This window comes from Strix aluco, chromosome 3, assembly GCF_031877795.1.
Source record: "Strix aluco isolate bStrAlu1 chromosome 3, bStrAlu1.hap1, whole genome shotgun sequence".
NCBI lineage: Eukaryota > Metazoa > Chordata > Aves > Strigiformes > Strigidae > Strix > Strix aluco.
Window position 1 is genome coordinate 69,337,878 of NC_133933.1, and position 16,202 is coordinate 69,354,079.

Genomic DNA, 16,202 nt, shown 5'->3' on the forward strand with positions numbered 1-16,202 from the left:
ATTTTAAACAAAACCTCAAAGTCTTCCAACTGCCATTAGTGGCAAAATATCTGTCCATGGAGGGAACTCTGGGATCCACTCCGAGTAAGAAAATGACTAATTTAGACCAGGAGAAGGCCTGAAAAGTCCACAGTTTAATTTGAGAACTGCTTTTCACCCCGTCTCTTGACACACACGGTTGTAAGACTGTCACTTTTCACATTAACAGATTCAGACTCCTGGAGTGAAACGTAAAGTCCATGAAGCCCAGCTGAAGAGCCTGTTTCCCAGACCGCTGTCCCTGTGGCAGTCCATCTGTGTGCTTCTGACAGGTCAGTGGTTCACAGTAGCCACTCCCTAGGATGAGGTCTCTCCCTTTTCTGACAGGATGCCAAATTGCACATCCTGGGTACATGGTGACAAAACATGTGGTCACCTGGTTACCTCAGGAAGAGACATCACTGATGAGTACATCTATCATGGTCCCAGTTCTCTGATGCTTCAGTCTTTGAGGTAAATGAAAAATATTCTACCTTTGAGCAAGAAAGGGGAGCCTGAGGCCAAAAGGCTACTCAGGTATGTGAAGAGAAGAACACAGTCTCTTGGGGTCAGATGATATCACCCACTAAAAGCAAATGTAGAGAATTTCAAGAGACAGAATGGGAGGCACATATGTCCCCCTCCTGGAAATGACTGCAGACAGCTCTAAATCCATGAAACTGAAAAGATAGCCACAGGACCAAGAGAGGAAATGGTAGTTTGCAGATTCCATCTCTCACCCAGTTTCATGGAAGGACTCTGGTGCCACGAGAAGTCACTGCCACCTGGCTCACCTCTCTCTGATTAGAGTCTGACAAGCCCAAATTCTAGACAGGCAGAGAATGTCACACACAACAAACAGTAAGGCACAGCAAAACCACTGTGTTAAAAACCCAGGAGTAATCACGTTCATGTTCCTTTGATTCTTACCTCTAAATCATTAAAAAATAAATGTGTGTCAGCAAGATTAAAAATCATTTCTTCCATTCGCAGTCCAAGGGTCACTGCCATTGGTGGATCCTTAAAAAACAGAAAGCAAGGTTACTACTTAAATACCTTTAAGTTATATCAGAATTACTTTGGAACTGCTGTATACAAAGTGTTTTGAAAAATTAACACTGCAAGAAATTTCTCTAAAATCCTTTCAGTATTAAGCTATTTTAATATAACACTACAAGAAGAGACTGATGAACTTGTGTGAGAACATTTGGGGAGCTGGGGATGTTGAAACATTAAGTTTTTTGAAAGTCAAGGCATTTGTAACCTGGCTAAACTGACAGGGGAAAACCTGGTGGCCATATGTAAACCTGCATAAAGAAGGCTGTAAACAGGGAAGAAACTTCTCACAGAAGAATTATGTAAGAAAACCAATATAAAAGTATCTTGCCTGCCAATTTGTGGGCAGCAAAAAGCTAAGTCATGGAGCAGTAACTAACTTTTCTGACCCAATGTACTGAGTGAGCAGCAGAGGTAGGAACGAAGTTACTTCATGTGACACCCAGTCCACTGCACAATTCCTCTGACCTCTTGGCTTTTCTTCCCAATTTTTGGGCACACAGAAGTCCTTACCAAGGTCATGCTAAACTGGACTAGGAAAGGTAGTCATCTCTACTACATGGTTACTTTGTAAGCAATTATCCTACACTGTGATAGGAAGGTGTGATTTAAGAGGCCTTTTCAATTTCTAATGTCTCTGCTTCATAAAAATACAAAAGGTAGTCAGAATCTATGCATATTTCCCCAAATTGAGTTTCACTTTGGATAAATCATCACTTCCTGGCCTGTGCTTAGGCCTATATCACTTCTTTCCCACACTTTCTGCTGCTCCAGTGTGTATCTTTCAAAGCCTGCACTTGGTCCTTCTCTGTCTCAATATTTACCCTTCTTCCATGCAGGCACTCACTGATGAATTTCTGGGCTCTCCTTTATGATTTTACTGCAGATATTCGTTCAAGAAAGTGCCTGTAAATGTTCTTCTAAGTGTTCTTCAGTGTGCCTACAGTCTACGGCACAATTCTTTAGGTGGTCCACAGGAGTGGGAAGGCCTATACAAGTTTGTTTGTTTGCTACAGATCATCCCTTCATTTCTCATGAAATACGGGATTCCTGTCCCTGGATGAGATTCATTCAAAATGTTGCATTTTTTTGTAGGTCAGCTCTCACACTATCAAATCACTCTACCTCAGCAAGATACCACAAATCTACTGATCTGCAATATCAGTTTGAGAGCATTTATTGTACAGTAAATGTGAGATAATTTAACTTTGCTAGGTTTGCTAGGAGAGGTTAAGCAAATTTGCAATACCTTACATTTGTTTTAGAATAAGAATGCACACAGACAGTTCTTGATGCTTAGCTGACACCTGGTAACTAACTTTATCATTGCCTTAATCATCTGCTTGAGCTTGTGGGGCTCAGTTAACTTTTTTATGTTTAATGTATTGCAATAGGCTTTTAAAATAGATGTCATATTCTTCTCATTAAGAAAAAAATCTATATTTCATCATTTAAACTCTGATTGACACTAGCAAGTTTTCAGAAATCCCTTCTTAAATACCTGGAGATTAAAAGTCTAAAAGTTTACCAGCATCTGGCAATAAAATCACACAAAAGCTCAAATGATCATTTGTTAGTATTAGGATCAAAGGCTTCCCAATCAGGATCAGACATCCGCTACTCCAGGGTTTCACAATGACAGAATAAAGGATGGCTTCTTCCCTCAAGCACTTAAAAACTAATGGTAAAATCTGAAACATAGACATATTTTGACCCTTGCTCATGAAAAAGCCTGACATGAAGGGGAGAATAGTGTACAAGAAATTGTAATGATCCGAAGTTAGACCCCGTTCTCTGGCAGTGACAGGAAATATTTTTAAGTTGAGCCTTGAACTGGTCTAGACTACATTTCAGAAGTAAAAACCGAATGCAGTGTCTAGTAACATAACTTCATTCCCTACATCTTCCACAGTTGTGTTCACTGGATCTGAAAATCATGTGTCTGAAGGCAGCAGCAAGTGCAAAGGTCAGTTTTCCAAGGGGATGATTAAGGAACACAGGCTAACAGATTTACAAAAACTCATGTAAGATACTTAGAACACAAATCATCAGAATACTCTGGACTCATGAGATTCCTCATCAAGCCATAATGCTTTTATCAAAATGTCATCACATATAAACATGTGTTTCTCTCTCCTTTTTCTTGAGTTTTTTTCTGTGCACAGTAAATTATAAATTTTTCTTCCTAGATACAGTATAACAAAGAGTATTTGCAATATGCTTCTTTACCTCAATCCTACAAACACTAAGGCATGTGCATAACTTTATGCACAGGTGGTAACTCATTATTATTTATGTGAGTTAAGTTATTCATTGGAGTGCTTCCAAGACTGGAATCTCAGACTTTTGATTCTCAGTCTCTTTTTTCCCCTTCCTGGGTAGAAGCAGACTTAAATGCGGAAATTTGCTATAACATATTCCATTATAATCCAATTTACTTTTACAGAAACTACCAACTATGTATCACAATTTCCTGCCTTGCCTAGCATAGTTGAAAGACGTAAATGTGACAAAGCTTTTATGATTTTCTTATTAGTAGTATTTTTGTAACCAACTATGCCTGACTTTATTACTGTTAAAATGAGATTTCCTATGTTGCTGTTTTGACAAAGGCAGGCATAGGATATTGCTAGGTACTACATGTAAAATAAAATAAAGCAAAAAAAATTCATTTCAGATTAGCATGAAATCAGTCTGGGATCTCCCCATAACAACTTCTGCTGAGAAGAGTCACTGTAATTGAATTCTCAAGACATGAATAATTCTTCTTTTAATAAATTGGCCAAAACTTACACTGCAACTGTTTAACAAGAATTAAACATCACGTTCCAGCTCTTGCCATGCTAAGTTCATTCCTTCACATACAAAAATAGACAAAGAAAGTAGATTTGTCAGGGTCTTGTGGCTTTATAACATTTGCCCAATGTGAAGGAACACCCCAATCATCGTTTTACTGTCTTTCAACTTGAAGCAGAAGTTGCAGACTGACTGAAGTGGCACAAAGAACTGAGTGTTGAAAAGAAAGTAAGAAACATGTGCATCTGATACAGATTTGAGCACAGCAAATTGAGAAACTGAATAAGAGGCAGACTGAACTTCTGCCAAAGTGGTATTTGTGCTACTCTGCACAAGCATACACAAAAGAGAAAACAATAATAAAATCTGGAAGGTTTCCCCAGATAATCTGCAGAATAAAGAACAACTCTTTGGCCCTCAGAGGCATGATTTTAGCCAGATATCATTAGCGTGCAAAAGAATCAAGACCAGCTACGGCACTTCTGTATACCAAAATACAAATGACTTTAGTTATGTTAGTATGAAGGCACTAAACTGGAGCCAGACTGTCTGTCTGTGGACTTCTGTACTAGACTGGTCCATCCACTGAAATGCCTCCTGGGAGACTAGGTAAAAATATCCTGGAAGGACCAATATTTAAATGTTCTGACCAAGAAGAAAGTGACTGGAATAAAGCCCCAACAGCTCAGTGTCCATTAGTAGAAGAAATCTATTTAATATTGTCTTGGAAGGTCAGGCACAAGATGCTCAAAATAATTTCATTTCTGGGAAAAAAATTACAAATACACTAAACTGTTTTTTATAAAACCTCTGAAAACAAATAGACAAATAGACTGTCAGGTAGATTCATTGTGACAGGAATTTGTATGCATGGAGCCTTAAAAGTAAGCAAGAAAACAAGCAAAATGTATTAATAATATGATAAGAATAGATTTTCAATGGCTGTCCTGAACAGACTTACAACAAAATTGACCCCTGGAAAAAGTAGAAATGCTTGAGTTAAGTACCAATATTTTTAGCTTAAAGACACTTCCCTACATTGTGTAGGAATCTCATATTTAAGTTCAGCTCTCACTCTCTCATAGGGGACACTTGTTCCTGGGAGACCTTCATGTGGGTAGCAATGGAGGAAGAGAATACATCTCTTCTTAATAACCATATCTGGTGGCTGATGAAGGAAAACATACTCCACAGGAAGCTTCTGCTCCACGCTCTCTAGAAGGAGGTAGGAAAATGGACTCAGAGGTCTCAGCCAATGAGGGAGTGAATGGAGAGGACAACTGGAGGTCATGAGAGATAAACTATTAATACAGGCAGTCAAAAGCGTATTTAGGAGTGAATTTGGGAATGTCATCATGGGTGCTAATGGTGACAAAGTTCTTCTGTTTAATGACTGGACAAGCAGAGAGTGGGCAATAAAAAAGCTTCTGAGCCCTTTCCAGAGTGTGCAAGGTTAATGTGGCCTCCCCAGCAACTTTCTGTCATTGGCAATGCTATCAAAAATGTTCAAATGTGACCATCAGTTGTGGATTTGATTTTTGCACTTGGAAATCACATTCCCCTCCTTCTAAGGTCACAAGGGACTTTCATTCTTTTTTAACCAGTTGCGCCTTGAGTCACTGCATTTATCTGGGCATCCTTGCCCTCTAGATTGACCTGGGAGAAATGAATGAAATATAAATGCTCGGAAGTAGACTAAACTTCAGTTTAATCAGCCTTAGATGAGCAAGAATAACTGGAACGCAACGGAACAAAGAATACACACTGTTCACAGGGTATAAGAATGTATCTCATAGACTTTTAACAGATGATGACATCTCCTAACACATGTCCTGTCACATCAACAAATCCTTACTTAAGAGCTCAGCATTGTAGAAAACTGCATCTGCCAACTGGTGCTCAGCTGCAAAAAACATCATCAGCCACACAAGTCATAATATAACAGCTCAAATGCCAATGTTCATAATTTGCTACTGCAGTAAATAATTAAAAATAGAAATGTACTAGTTTTATGAAGTATGAAGCAGATGAGCAAAAGCTGAATGATGAGAGGTACTCTTACTGCTGGGAGGCAGCATGGTTTCCCTGAAACCTAACAGAGGTGTAGTGCAGTTTTTATTCTCTTTTTATGTTAGCTTTGACCAGCCCAATAAAATAACCATTACACCAAAAGTCAGACAGAAACACTCACAGGTAGAAAACAGAAAGCCGCAGAATATTCCTCTGGGTAAGTTTTATATTTTAAATATCAAAGTGATGCACTGACTAACCTCTGGCCAAATCTCTCCCATCGGTGGAGTTGTCCTGGTTTAGCCAGGATAGGGTTAAGTTTCCCCAGCAGTGGGGGGAAGCTCTAGCCGGGTTATTCATATATCATGCTGACGTCACATCCTGGCGCGAGCGCGGGAAGAATCGGTGATCGCGTGGGTTGGCGCAGCCGGTTCTCTCTTTGCTGTATCGGTATATACTTTGCTCTGTTCATTGTTATCACTGTTATTGTTATTGTTTATTGTGTTGCTGTTGCTCTGTTGTATTAAACCTTTCCTTATCTCAGTCTCAGGGCTTTGTATTTCACTCCCTTTGTGGGGGAGGGGCAGCGGCCGTGTGGTCTCAGACCCCGGCAGGGGCTAAACCATCACAGGAGTATAAAGCTATACTCTACTGGTGCCCAGATAAGAAGGAGAAATTTGCCCTGTGTTTTAAATGAGATGATTACAGCTGCATCCAACAAGTTAAATCTTTCAGCAAATGACTAGTTTTGATTTTAACATGATTGTTACAACAGCCCTATATAATTCTGAAATTGAATAATTATAATAATATGTAAAGTGCTGGACAAGTATATACTAATGAGAGTGTCCATTCTCAACTTCAGAAATCCTCAGGTATAAGTCAGAAATCTGTTGTTCTCTTGACAAATGTATGACCTGAAACTTGCCTACTGGGTCTAGGCCTTCCCACACAATCTCTGCCAACGAATGCCCTTATTGCCTATGGGATGTTGGTTTGTCTTTCCTTTTTCTCTTCTACTCCAGTCACTTGCTAAACTGTAGAAATCTTTAGAAAGAGAAACTGTTTGTCTCCCAGTTTGTCTCAAGCACTCTTGCACTTACACATTTCTCCCTCTGCCTGGCCATAACAGCGTGATGGCCACCTCCACATGCTGTACCTCCCCTCACTGCATTCCCTGCACAGCCTGAATTGCAGCAAAGCAGAGAGATTAGAAGACTAATTTCTGAATGTTTTGGTTTCACCCTGTTACTGCAAGAAATAGGGTAAAGAGCTAGTGAAAAAGGAGAATGAAAGTTTACATGTCAAGGAGTAGATAGGAAACAAATGAAGGTGAATATCTTTGCTTGTCTGTATATTCCACTAGCTCTACACCCAGCATCTCACCCCTTGAAAGTATGAAGCGAGCACACTTGGTATAAGAATATGCCTTCCCTTAAAGCAATGTTCACATTAAAGCCTCACTAATCTCATTTAGAGTATTTAAATACGGGGGAAGGGGAAAACTCTGCTTTTCCTGTGATTTTTTTTTTTGGTGTGGTTTCTTCTTTTGGAGTAGCCTGATTATGTTATAAAAAATGGGCTGACAAAATACATAAGGAAGAACACAGTATGCACAGCAGAGAATCTGTGTAACATTACACACCTCTATTTTTAAAAAATCAGATAGCAAATCACCACAATTAAATAATTTAGTAGCACCATTATTTTACACTACCTGATTTTTTTTTTCACTGGGAAGTAACAATTTTATAGCACTTTTCCAGGATAAACAGCTCTCAACACTTTTGAAAGACCTGTGTGCTCACAAGACTTCCACTGAGAACCTCACAATTCATGGAGTATTTACTCTCATAGCAAAACAGTTCTCGTAACAATCCAGACTTCAGTCTGGATTAAGACCTTGTTATAGATGGAAATCATACTCAGAAAAGATAAGGGCCACATCTGCTAAAGAGGTCATGCACCAGAGACTGACTGAGGTCTAGCTGTGCTATCTTTCCCTTCTCCCTCTTAGGCACTTAGGCTCAGAAACATCCCATCTTAAGTTTAGGCAACACTTACTGACATGTAAAAGTTAAAGCCTACTCATGATAAGCTCTCCCTGTATTCCCTTTCCTGCTTTTCTAGCCTCCTTGCAGTCAGCAATATATATATTTGAGTTTCATTGAGTTTCATTGGCAATTACCTTCCCAACGAGTTCTCTATAAATATGGCAAAGGTAGTCACTGCAGGAAGGAAAAAGTCTACTACTTTCATTTTACAGTCGCTGGAAATGAACACATTTCCCTACTTGTATGGATGCCACCTATCAGTACAAAAAACAAAAACCAAAGGATTATGCTTAAGAATTCCTCTCCTTTTGCTTCATGGTTGTTTGTGACACTTGTTTACTGATGCTGATCTCAGCAGCATAACTACATTACTTTCACTTGCCCTTGAAATACTCTTGGTTTATACAAGCTAACTTTATCTGCTGTCAGTACTACTGGCTGTTAATATGCCATTACTGTTTCTAAGAACTCTGTATGGATTCTTAAAGAATAGTGGTACTTGGATTTTTTAAAATATCCCTACTCATAACGAAGTGAGAAAACAGGAGGAATTCATTTCTCTTTCTGTTTCTAAGAGTTTTCAAAGTTACCCATAGAAGTTTGTGAGCTACAAAATGTGCTCTGATTTTTACATTTTGTATTAAAGTTGGCTTAGACTTTAGACATATTATATGAGACGGTGCAGGAGATGTAAACATCCTAAGGGCACAATCAAAAAAGGATGAAAGGAATGACTGCCTCACTGGGGCAATTCAGCAAGTTCTGTGGCAGTATATGGGCTACACTCAAAAGTCATATAAATGTTCATGTTCAGCTAGGTTTCTCTCTTGGTAAATGTTTCTGACAAAGTCACTGTTGTTACAGTGTTTGAAAAACAGCAGAAGAGGAGTTTTGACAGAGTACTGAAATGTGCAGTGATTTGGCACTGTGAAGCTGCAAAACAAGCAAGGCTGTTTTTTACAAGACATGAATAACTACCCTTATCTTAGCATTCAAAAAATTCAGATTTTTGTCTGGGCCTGTGAGTTTTCCTATTAGCCTTCTCTTTTAATAACCACAAACAGCTGTCTCAAAACATGGAGGGCTGATCCATCTGTGGTTATAATCCACAGGTTCTTACTTTGGACATTTCTAACCCACTGGCTGGGGAGGTGGGTGTGGAAAGCATTTCTCTGATGTACTGCTTCTCACATCCTTTTCTTGAGCATCTGCTTCTGGCTGGAATAAAGAAGCAGGAAACTTATGCTAAACCGGCCCTTTGTCTGACATAGCATGGACATGGTTATGTTCTTAAAAAGAAATACCTTTGTATTAATTACACCTGAATGGCACAACACCTAGAAAGCCTACATCCACATATGTATATACCAACATTCTCCCTGTCCATTTTCTTCCCTTCCATACATTTGCCCTAATTTTTTGTTTCATTCAGGCCTTTAGCTCTACCCCTCCCAGCAGTCCGCTCCTGCTGCTATGCAATGGTCTTCCCACCAGTCCCTCCTCCCCTTGTCTGAGCACCGTTCCTTGGGTGTCCACCACCAGCCCAGCGGGGCTCGCTGCTGACTCAGCAGGGGAGCTCCTGCTCCTGCAGGCTGCGACTGCCTGTCTGCCTCCCTCGCTCTTCCTCCTGCTCTCCTCCTCTCTGTTCCATGACCTAAACTCCTGTTGGATCTTATCGGAGGGGAGAGGATGAGTACAACTGTCTGCCTGGGAGAGGGATTCACTCCTCGGCATTACTCACCCCAGAGCCAGCCAAGGAAACCAAAGATTCAACGGAAAAGCTGGGGAGTCAAATAACATCTGCAGCTGGCACTGAAACAGGTCAGCCTCTTTCTTACTCATCCTGATCCATCAATTTCCCCGTAAATTCACCATTGCTCCAGTTTATTTCTTATTTCTTCCTTTATGCATCCAGATACTGTCAGTTATTTCCATTTGCCCACTACATCTGTTACCTCACTGCAATGTCTCTTCCAACGTACCTCAGGAACCTCATCCTTGTTCCTCTATAAACTCTTACCTCATTTGCACCATCTGCTTCAGTCCTGCCTTATATATTGTGCTTAGGGTCTGTGTCTCATTCCTCTCCTTGACATTTTCACATTAACCCTCTTAAAATGGGATTTACTGTACACTTTCCCTCTAACTTCACCCAAGCCGTGATGAACATGGAAGGTGAAAAACACGTACATGTGCAGGCCAGATAGCTCTGATACAGTGAATCAACACAGAATTCACGGCTCACATACCTTGCCATACTTCTGTGCGTAGGATCCTGTAAGCAGCGAATGAAAAACTATGATTGTTTCATCCAGATCCCAAACAAATACACGCTGAAAATAGAAGTGGGGATAATATTATTAAACAAATAACATGAAAGTCCCACCACCATCCCACCCAGTGGGGCTAAAAGTCAGCTGAGTCTTAAAGTGTAACCAATCACTTAGCTGGTTTTCTCTGAAAATCAGCAAGAACAGTGTATCATGCATGGTAAAAAGTTAGGAGAGTAACTTTTGTACTCTTCAACCATTTCTTATTTGTCTTCTGAAAAGCTTTTAAAAAAAGCTATATAACACAGATTTCAGAAATGTGATGGGGGTCAAACATAATTGTTAAGGATAAACAATACTCAGATATTTCTCTGCAAGTCTTATTGATTCAAGGTTCTTTATTTCTACTGATAGCTAAAAAATCTTGGGTAAAAGTGCTATATGCCACATATAATGACATACAGAACTGAAATAATATTGTAGGATTATTTTAACTCAATTAAAAAAAAGGAAAGGAACTCCTTATATTGATAAGGGGTTCATTTTCACTGGTAAACTATAAAAGAGACAGGAAAACTGAGATGTAGGAAGTTAAGAGTCTTTTCACTGGAAAAGTTAAATCCTTTGAAAAGCAAAAAATTTGTAGGTTTCTGTATGAATGCAATGGCATATACATTCAGTGCCTAGCACTGCAGTCCGCCCTGCTACCCCAGGAGTGGCTGTGTGGCCAGCCAGGTCCCAGCAAGAGTCTTGTCTTCTGCTGTACACAAAGCTGGTCAGTGATGTCAGGGCAGTGGGGCTGGCCAGGGCTGCTCACTCCCAGTGCCCGTCTGGTGGCAGGAGGGGACGCTCCGCACCAGTAGGTAGCACGTTCCTCTGATGCAAGAGCTGGAGTGTTTCACACAAACACAGGCACTCCACTTCCTCCTCCTCCTGTCACTGTAAGGCAGTGCGCTGCTAACAAGAGTAATATGACTATAATTACTCCATTGATAAGAGGTCACCTGTGTTTTAAATCGCCACCCCATATATTAGGCGGATATTTCTTCGCTAAGGCACTGATCTTGCACATACTTAAGTACAGCCATAACTTCACTGATGTAAGATGCCTCACTGAAATCCACTGATGTTACTTACAAGCGCAAGGACGAACCTGTGCCTAAGTATTTGAAAGGTTATGGCCAGATGATCCTGAATATTTACTCTGCATTCATAAATACATGTAATTAAGCTGAGCAATATATTTGAGATTTCCTATTCAAAAAACTAAAAGAAAATGTGACAATTTTGAATACAGAAGTCTCACAGTTTTATGATTCTATTGCATGAGAAACTGAAAGACATGCAATCTTAGAGATAAAAAGTGCAAGGCTGAATCATATTTACTTTTCTGCCTAACTTTGTCATAAAAAACAATAATGGCTCTTTGTACAGGTATGTTAAAACAGCAACTAATATCTGTTATATTCAGTTAGTGAGACTGAGTCCATGATGTTTTCAAAAATGCCTTAACCTATTTCCACAGAGGTAGTTTTCAGAATTTACTTTTCATCAGAAGAAACCTCCACATTACCATTCATCAGTTACCGCAGCCATACCTCCAAGTCACTGTCCGGAGGGGGTGATGGATTATTCTTCCGCCCTCTACCCCGAGACTTTGACCCAGAACTCCTACATGTTCTCTCATCAAGATCTTTGATTGGCGTGGAGGGGCTCTGCACTGTGTCAAACTCCCCTGTGAAGTCAACCATTCATGGCAAAATTAGTGCTGGATTTTTAAACAATAAACTTTTTTTTTCTCATAGCTAGACATGTCTGTATGCAAACTCAACCACAAGATGCACCTAGAAAAGTTGTATAAAATGAGTGATAATGTGGTTTGTCTCATGTAGATGAAATCTGCAGGTGCCATGTAGACTTTTGACTTCATCAAGGAAGCATTATAAACCTTAACAGAATAAGAGAAAGATTTAAAATGACACACATGCATGTGCAGACATATATACAAATACACATGAGCACATGCAAAATATTGATAGATCCAAGGAAGATGTATTTTAAAAGTCACACTAATAACTTCTCAATACATGAAGTGTCTTTTAGTTGAAGTAGTTCATTTCCCATGTTTGGAGTTCAGCTCGACCTATTTCCAAGTCTGGTGTTCTTTTTACCAGAACACCCTTTGGCACATGTCCACGCACCAGAAGAGCCAGTCAGCTTCCTGCTTCATCTCCTCCTCCCATGTCACCTCCTCTTTAGTAGAGTTCACTTTTTTCTCCCACCTTAACTCTGCCCATAAATTGGCAGAGGAAAGTCATAATATTTAATGCAATACTCCAGTTACTACCAGAAAGAGGGTGAAGTCATACTTGTATTCTGATCATCTTTCTCTAAGTATCAGCTACTGTCAGAGAGAATATGTGCTAGAAGGACCTTTGATCTGCATGGCGTAGTTGCTCTTAACACTCAGGTCTATCCCTAACTTACTCAATTAATCTACTTTGCTGGTAACAAAGGGCTTTAGAGGTGATCACAAACCAGTAGCTAACTTCCCCTTACAAAGTACTTTTATGACACAGTGTAGTGAACAGAAAATATCCTTTTCTTCATAACACAGTACCTTCTGTGCCCTTCTAAAACCGCTAGTAATAAATGCAGTTTGGCTATGTTCCTGAGTGCTAAATGACATAAATCCTCCTTCATCATCTATCCCATTAGTTATTTGATTTTTCTCCATTAAAGAAGAAAAGGGTACAGCTTATATCTGACATCTACTACAGAGTTTCATTCAAGGGAGTCTTTGTGCTGCATGTAATTGTGTGTTTCTGGGCCACTTTGGAAATGTTTGTTAAAAGTGCTCATGATGACACATCTGCAGGATAAATTTACACTTGGTACAACCAAGAATCATCTATGATGCACCTGATTTTGAGCTGGAATCTGAACATTATTCATTTTTACAAAGGAGCATCACTAAGGTCACCAAAGTCCACCAGGCAACAGAGAAAGTTGCCAGCAGATCAAGGAGAGTGATTTTTCTACTTTGTTCTTAACTTGCAAGACCATTATCTGGAAAAATGTCTATTTTTGGGTTCCCAAATACAAGACAGATATTGACAAACTGGAGTTACTCCAGGTGAGGGCCACCAAGACAGTTAAGGGGCTGAGAACACAGGAGGAAAGGCTGAGTGACCCTTCACAGAGGTATACAGAGAAAGGACAAGAAGCTACAGACAGAAATCATAGCAAGGGAGATTCCCGTTGAATACAAGATAAAAATCCTTCACTGTGAGAGTGGCCAGGCCCTGGGACAGGTCCCCAGAGAGGCTGTGCAGTCTCCATCCTTGAAGATACTCAAAACTCAATTGGACACAGCCCTGAGCAACATGATCTAAGTTGGCTCATCCATGAGCGGGTTGGACCAAAAGACCTACAGAGGTCCCTTCCAATGTGAATGACTGAATGCTTCTGTGATCTTCCCTGAGTCATTCATCTCATTCTCCCCCCACAACAAAGAAGAAAACAATTCTAGTCTAGCAAGTTCTAAGAAGAAAAAATAGACTGCAGTCTCAATTAAGGGTCTGTGCATAATGTAACACAATAGTTAAATTCTTAATCTATTCTATGATTTATTTATATCTTACAGAGAACCATGTACAGAAGATTATTAAAATAAATACACTGGGAAGATATATTTATATATCTTGACTGCAAAAATACTGTTGTATTTCTTGGAAGAATAAGATTTAAGCCCATAATGTCACATTCCTGAATGGGAGCTCTAGACATTGTGAAGAAAGAATTCCAGATTCAAGGAAAGGGGAGAACAAGAAGGAAGTTCCCAAGCCTATTGATAAGGTCATTTACTTGAAGAAGGACATATCTACATTCCACTGCCTTCTCCAGGACACACTAGTTTTTTTGACTGAATGACAGATATATGAAGTATAAAGACATATTTTCATGACCAAGAATCTACATCCCTGTACCCTCAAGTGAAAGGTGATGAATCCTCCATGAAACAGGAGGAAACCAAATCTGTGTCTCTCACTTCCTGGGAAAGTACTCAAATTATTCTGCTATCACCTGGAAGAAGATGCTACTACTTTTTTCTCAGACTAGGTGATGTTAGTTCAACGTTGCAAAAACCAATGTGCTTCTCTGCTTGTACAGAACAAAGACAAACTTTCAGGCAGCAGCTAAAAAGAGATTTTCAAAGCTGCAATTTGAGAATTTATTGCAGATATCACTTTAGGTAGGTCTGTCCTGATTTGGATAAGGATCATATACATTCTACAGTAGCTTCTCTTCAGCCAAAAGTCTTATTTGCTAAGAAATGAGCAGGAATAATAGTATCTAATGAATAATGTTCCCATGCTGGTTTTTCTTTGTCCCTACAGAATGGAGAGAGAGTTCTTGTTGACTAATCATTTCTATTCCCAGCATGGTGTTGATGTCAGTAAGGACACTGCAGGCAGTGGAGTGATCAATAAGGTCACATTATCTTAGTTCTTTCTCCATAAGAAGAACAGCAAATTATACTTTGGAAAGTGTACAAATGTACAAAAAGATGTTTCATAACCAGAATCCTCATGCAGCAAAAACTTACACTGACTTCAAAGTTCTGAGTATGCAAGAGTTCTGTAAGAAAATATAATTTCCTAGATTTTTCTGACAGAGTGGAAAAAATATCCCAAAACAAAACCCAAGAAATGAAAAGGCAAAAATTAAATGTGAAGATGGATGTTTACATTCTTACCACAAGTCTTCATATTTATAACATTTCAACATTTTACAACAAAATCAAGACTCATTTCTACAGTAATGTACGAAAACATCTGTTCCCAATGACTGTGTTTACTCTAATCTACCAAAAAAAATATTAAAAAAAGCTCTGTTCTAAATCTTCTCTGAAAGTATCTAACAACTGAAATAACTTCAATTTTCATTTAGCGTTAGCCATTACCAGTTGCCCCAAGCTTCTGCTTGGGTCAAAACTGTACGTGATTGCATTAAGTCATGTTCAACTGTACATGATCCATTAATCAGTACTGTAACTAATCACTGTACCTTGTAAGTTCTATATATTTAAAGCCAACTTTATTTCATTACACTAATCTCTAAATCAGAATGAGCAGCTGTCTCTTACTTGAATGCAAGGTATGCATCTATTTTAGAACTGCAGAAGTCAGTAGTGCATGTTTTTTTGAACAACTGTAGGCTTAATTGCTTGATTTGCTTTTTACCAACAGCAGGCTAAAAGAGCAACTGCATTTTCTTATTCTCTGTTTGTTTTAGAAATTAGATCAATGCTGATAAAAGGAAAACTTATTAAAAATTCAGCCATGTAACATAAAAGAATGTGAGAGATTCTAGTACCAAAGCGTACTGAAAATGTTACCCTCATGAAGAGTTCCTACTGCAGCTCATATTAGACAGTAATTTTTATTGCAATGTTTGAAATTTTTGAGCTTTTCCAATATTCAACACATGCCTAATAAATACACTTCATAGCCTTCTCCCACCGGAACTATGAGCAGCATCAGAGATCCAATAAAGCAAGAGGAAAATGTTAAAACCAGAACACAGAATGACCACTTTCTCACAGATGTTCATACACATACTCGTACACTGGTTCATGTCCAGCATGAAGCCTTTCGTGCCATGGAGACTTTGCAGCAGCTCCAGTTAGAGGACAAGGAGCTACAGCACAACCGTTAAAAAAGGAGGTGGACTTTTATATCCAGAACACTGTTTCCCATCTGCAGTTTGATGTGAATATCCACTCCTCCCTGTTAAAATACAGTTGTGCTACTTAACCAGGAGAAAAGAGGTGTGGGCACAGTCTGCATATAGACCTTTGCACTGTTTTTCATAATGCCATCTTCTGGAGAAGCAGCAAAGGGTGAATTCACTGTCGTGGTTTAACCCCAGCTGACAACTAAGCCCCATACAGTCGCTTGCTCACTCCCCCCTGCGGGGATGGGGGAGAGAATCG

The 16,202-nt window shown here is 39.4% G+C and overlaps 1 protein-coding gene across 1 annotated transcript in view; it reads right to left on the reverse strand.

Annotated features, from left to right (window-relative positions):
• EYA4 (EYA transcriptional coactivator and phosphatase 4) overlaps positions 1-16,202 on the reverse strand; it is a 156,052-nt gene that overhangs the window by 14,734 nt on the left and 125,116 nt on the right. The window contains exons 12-14 of the mRNA XM_074820719.1: positions 11,803-11,939; positions 10,184-10,267; positions 949-1,038 (exon numbers count right to left, since the gene is read on the reverse strand). Of these exons, the coding sequence (XP_074676820.1) occupies positions 949-1,038; positions 10,184-10,267; positions 11,803-11,939 (311 nt within the window). The remainder of the gene's footprint in view (positions 1-948; positions 1,039-10,183; positions 10,268-11,802; positions 11,940-16,202) is intronic.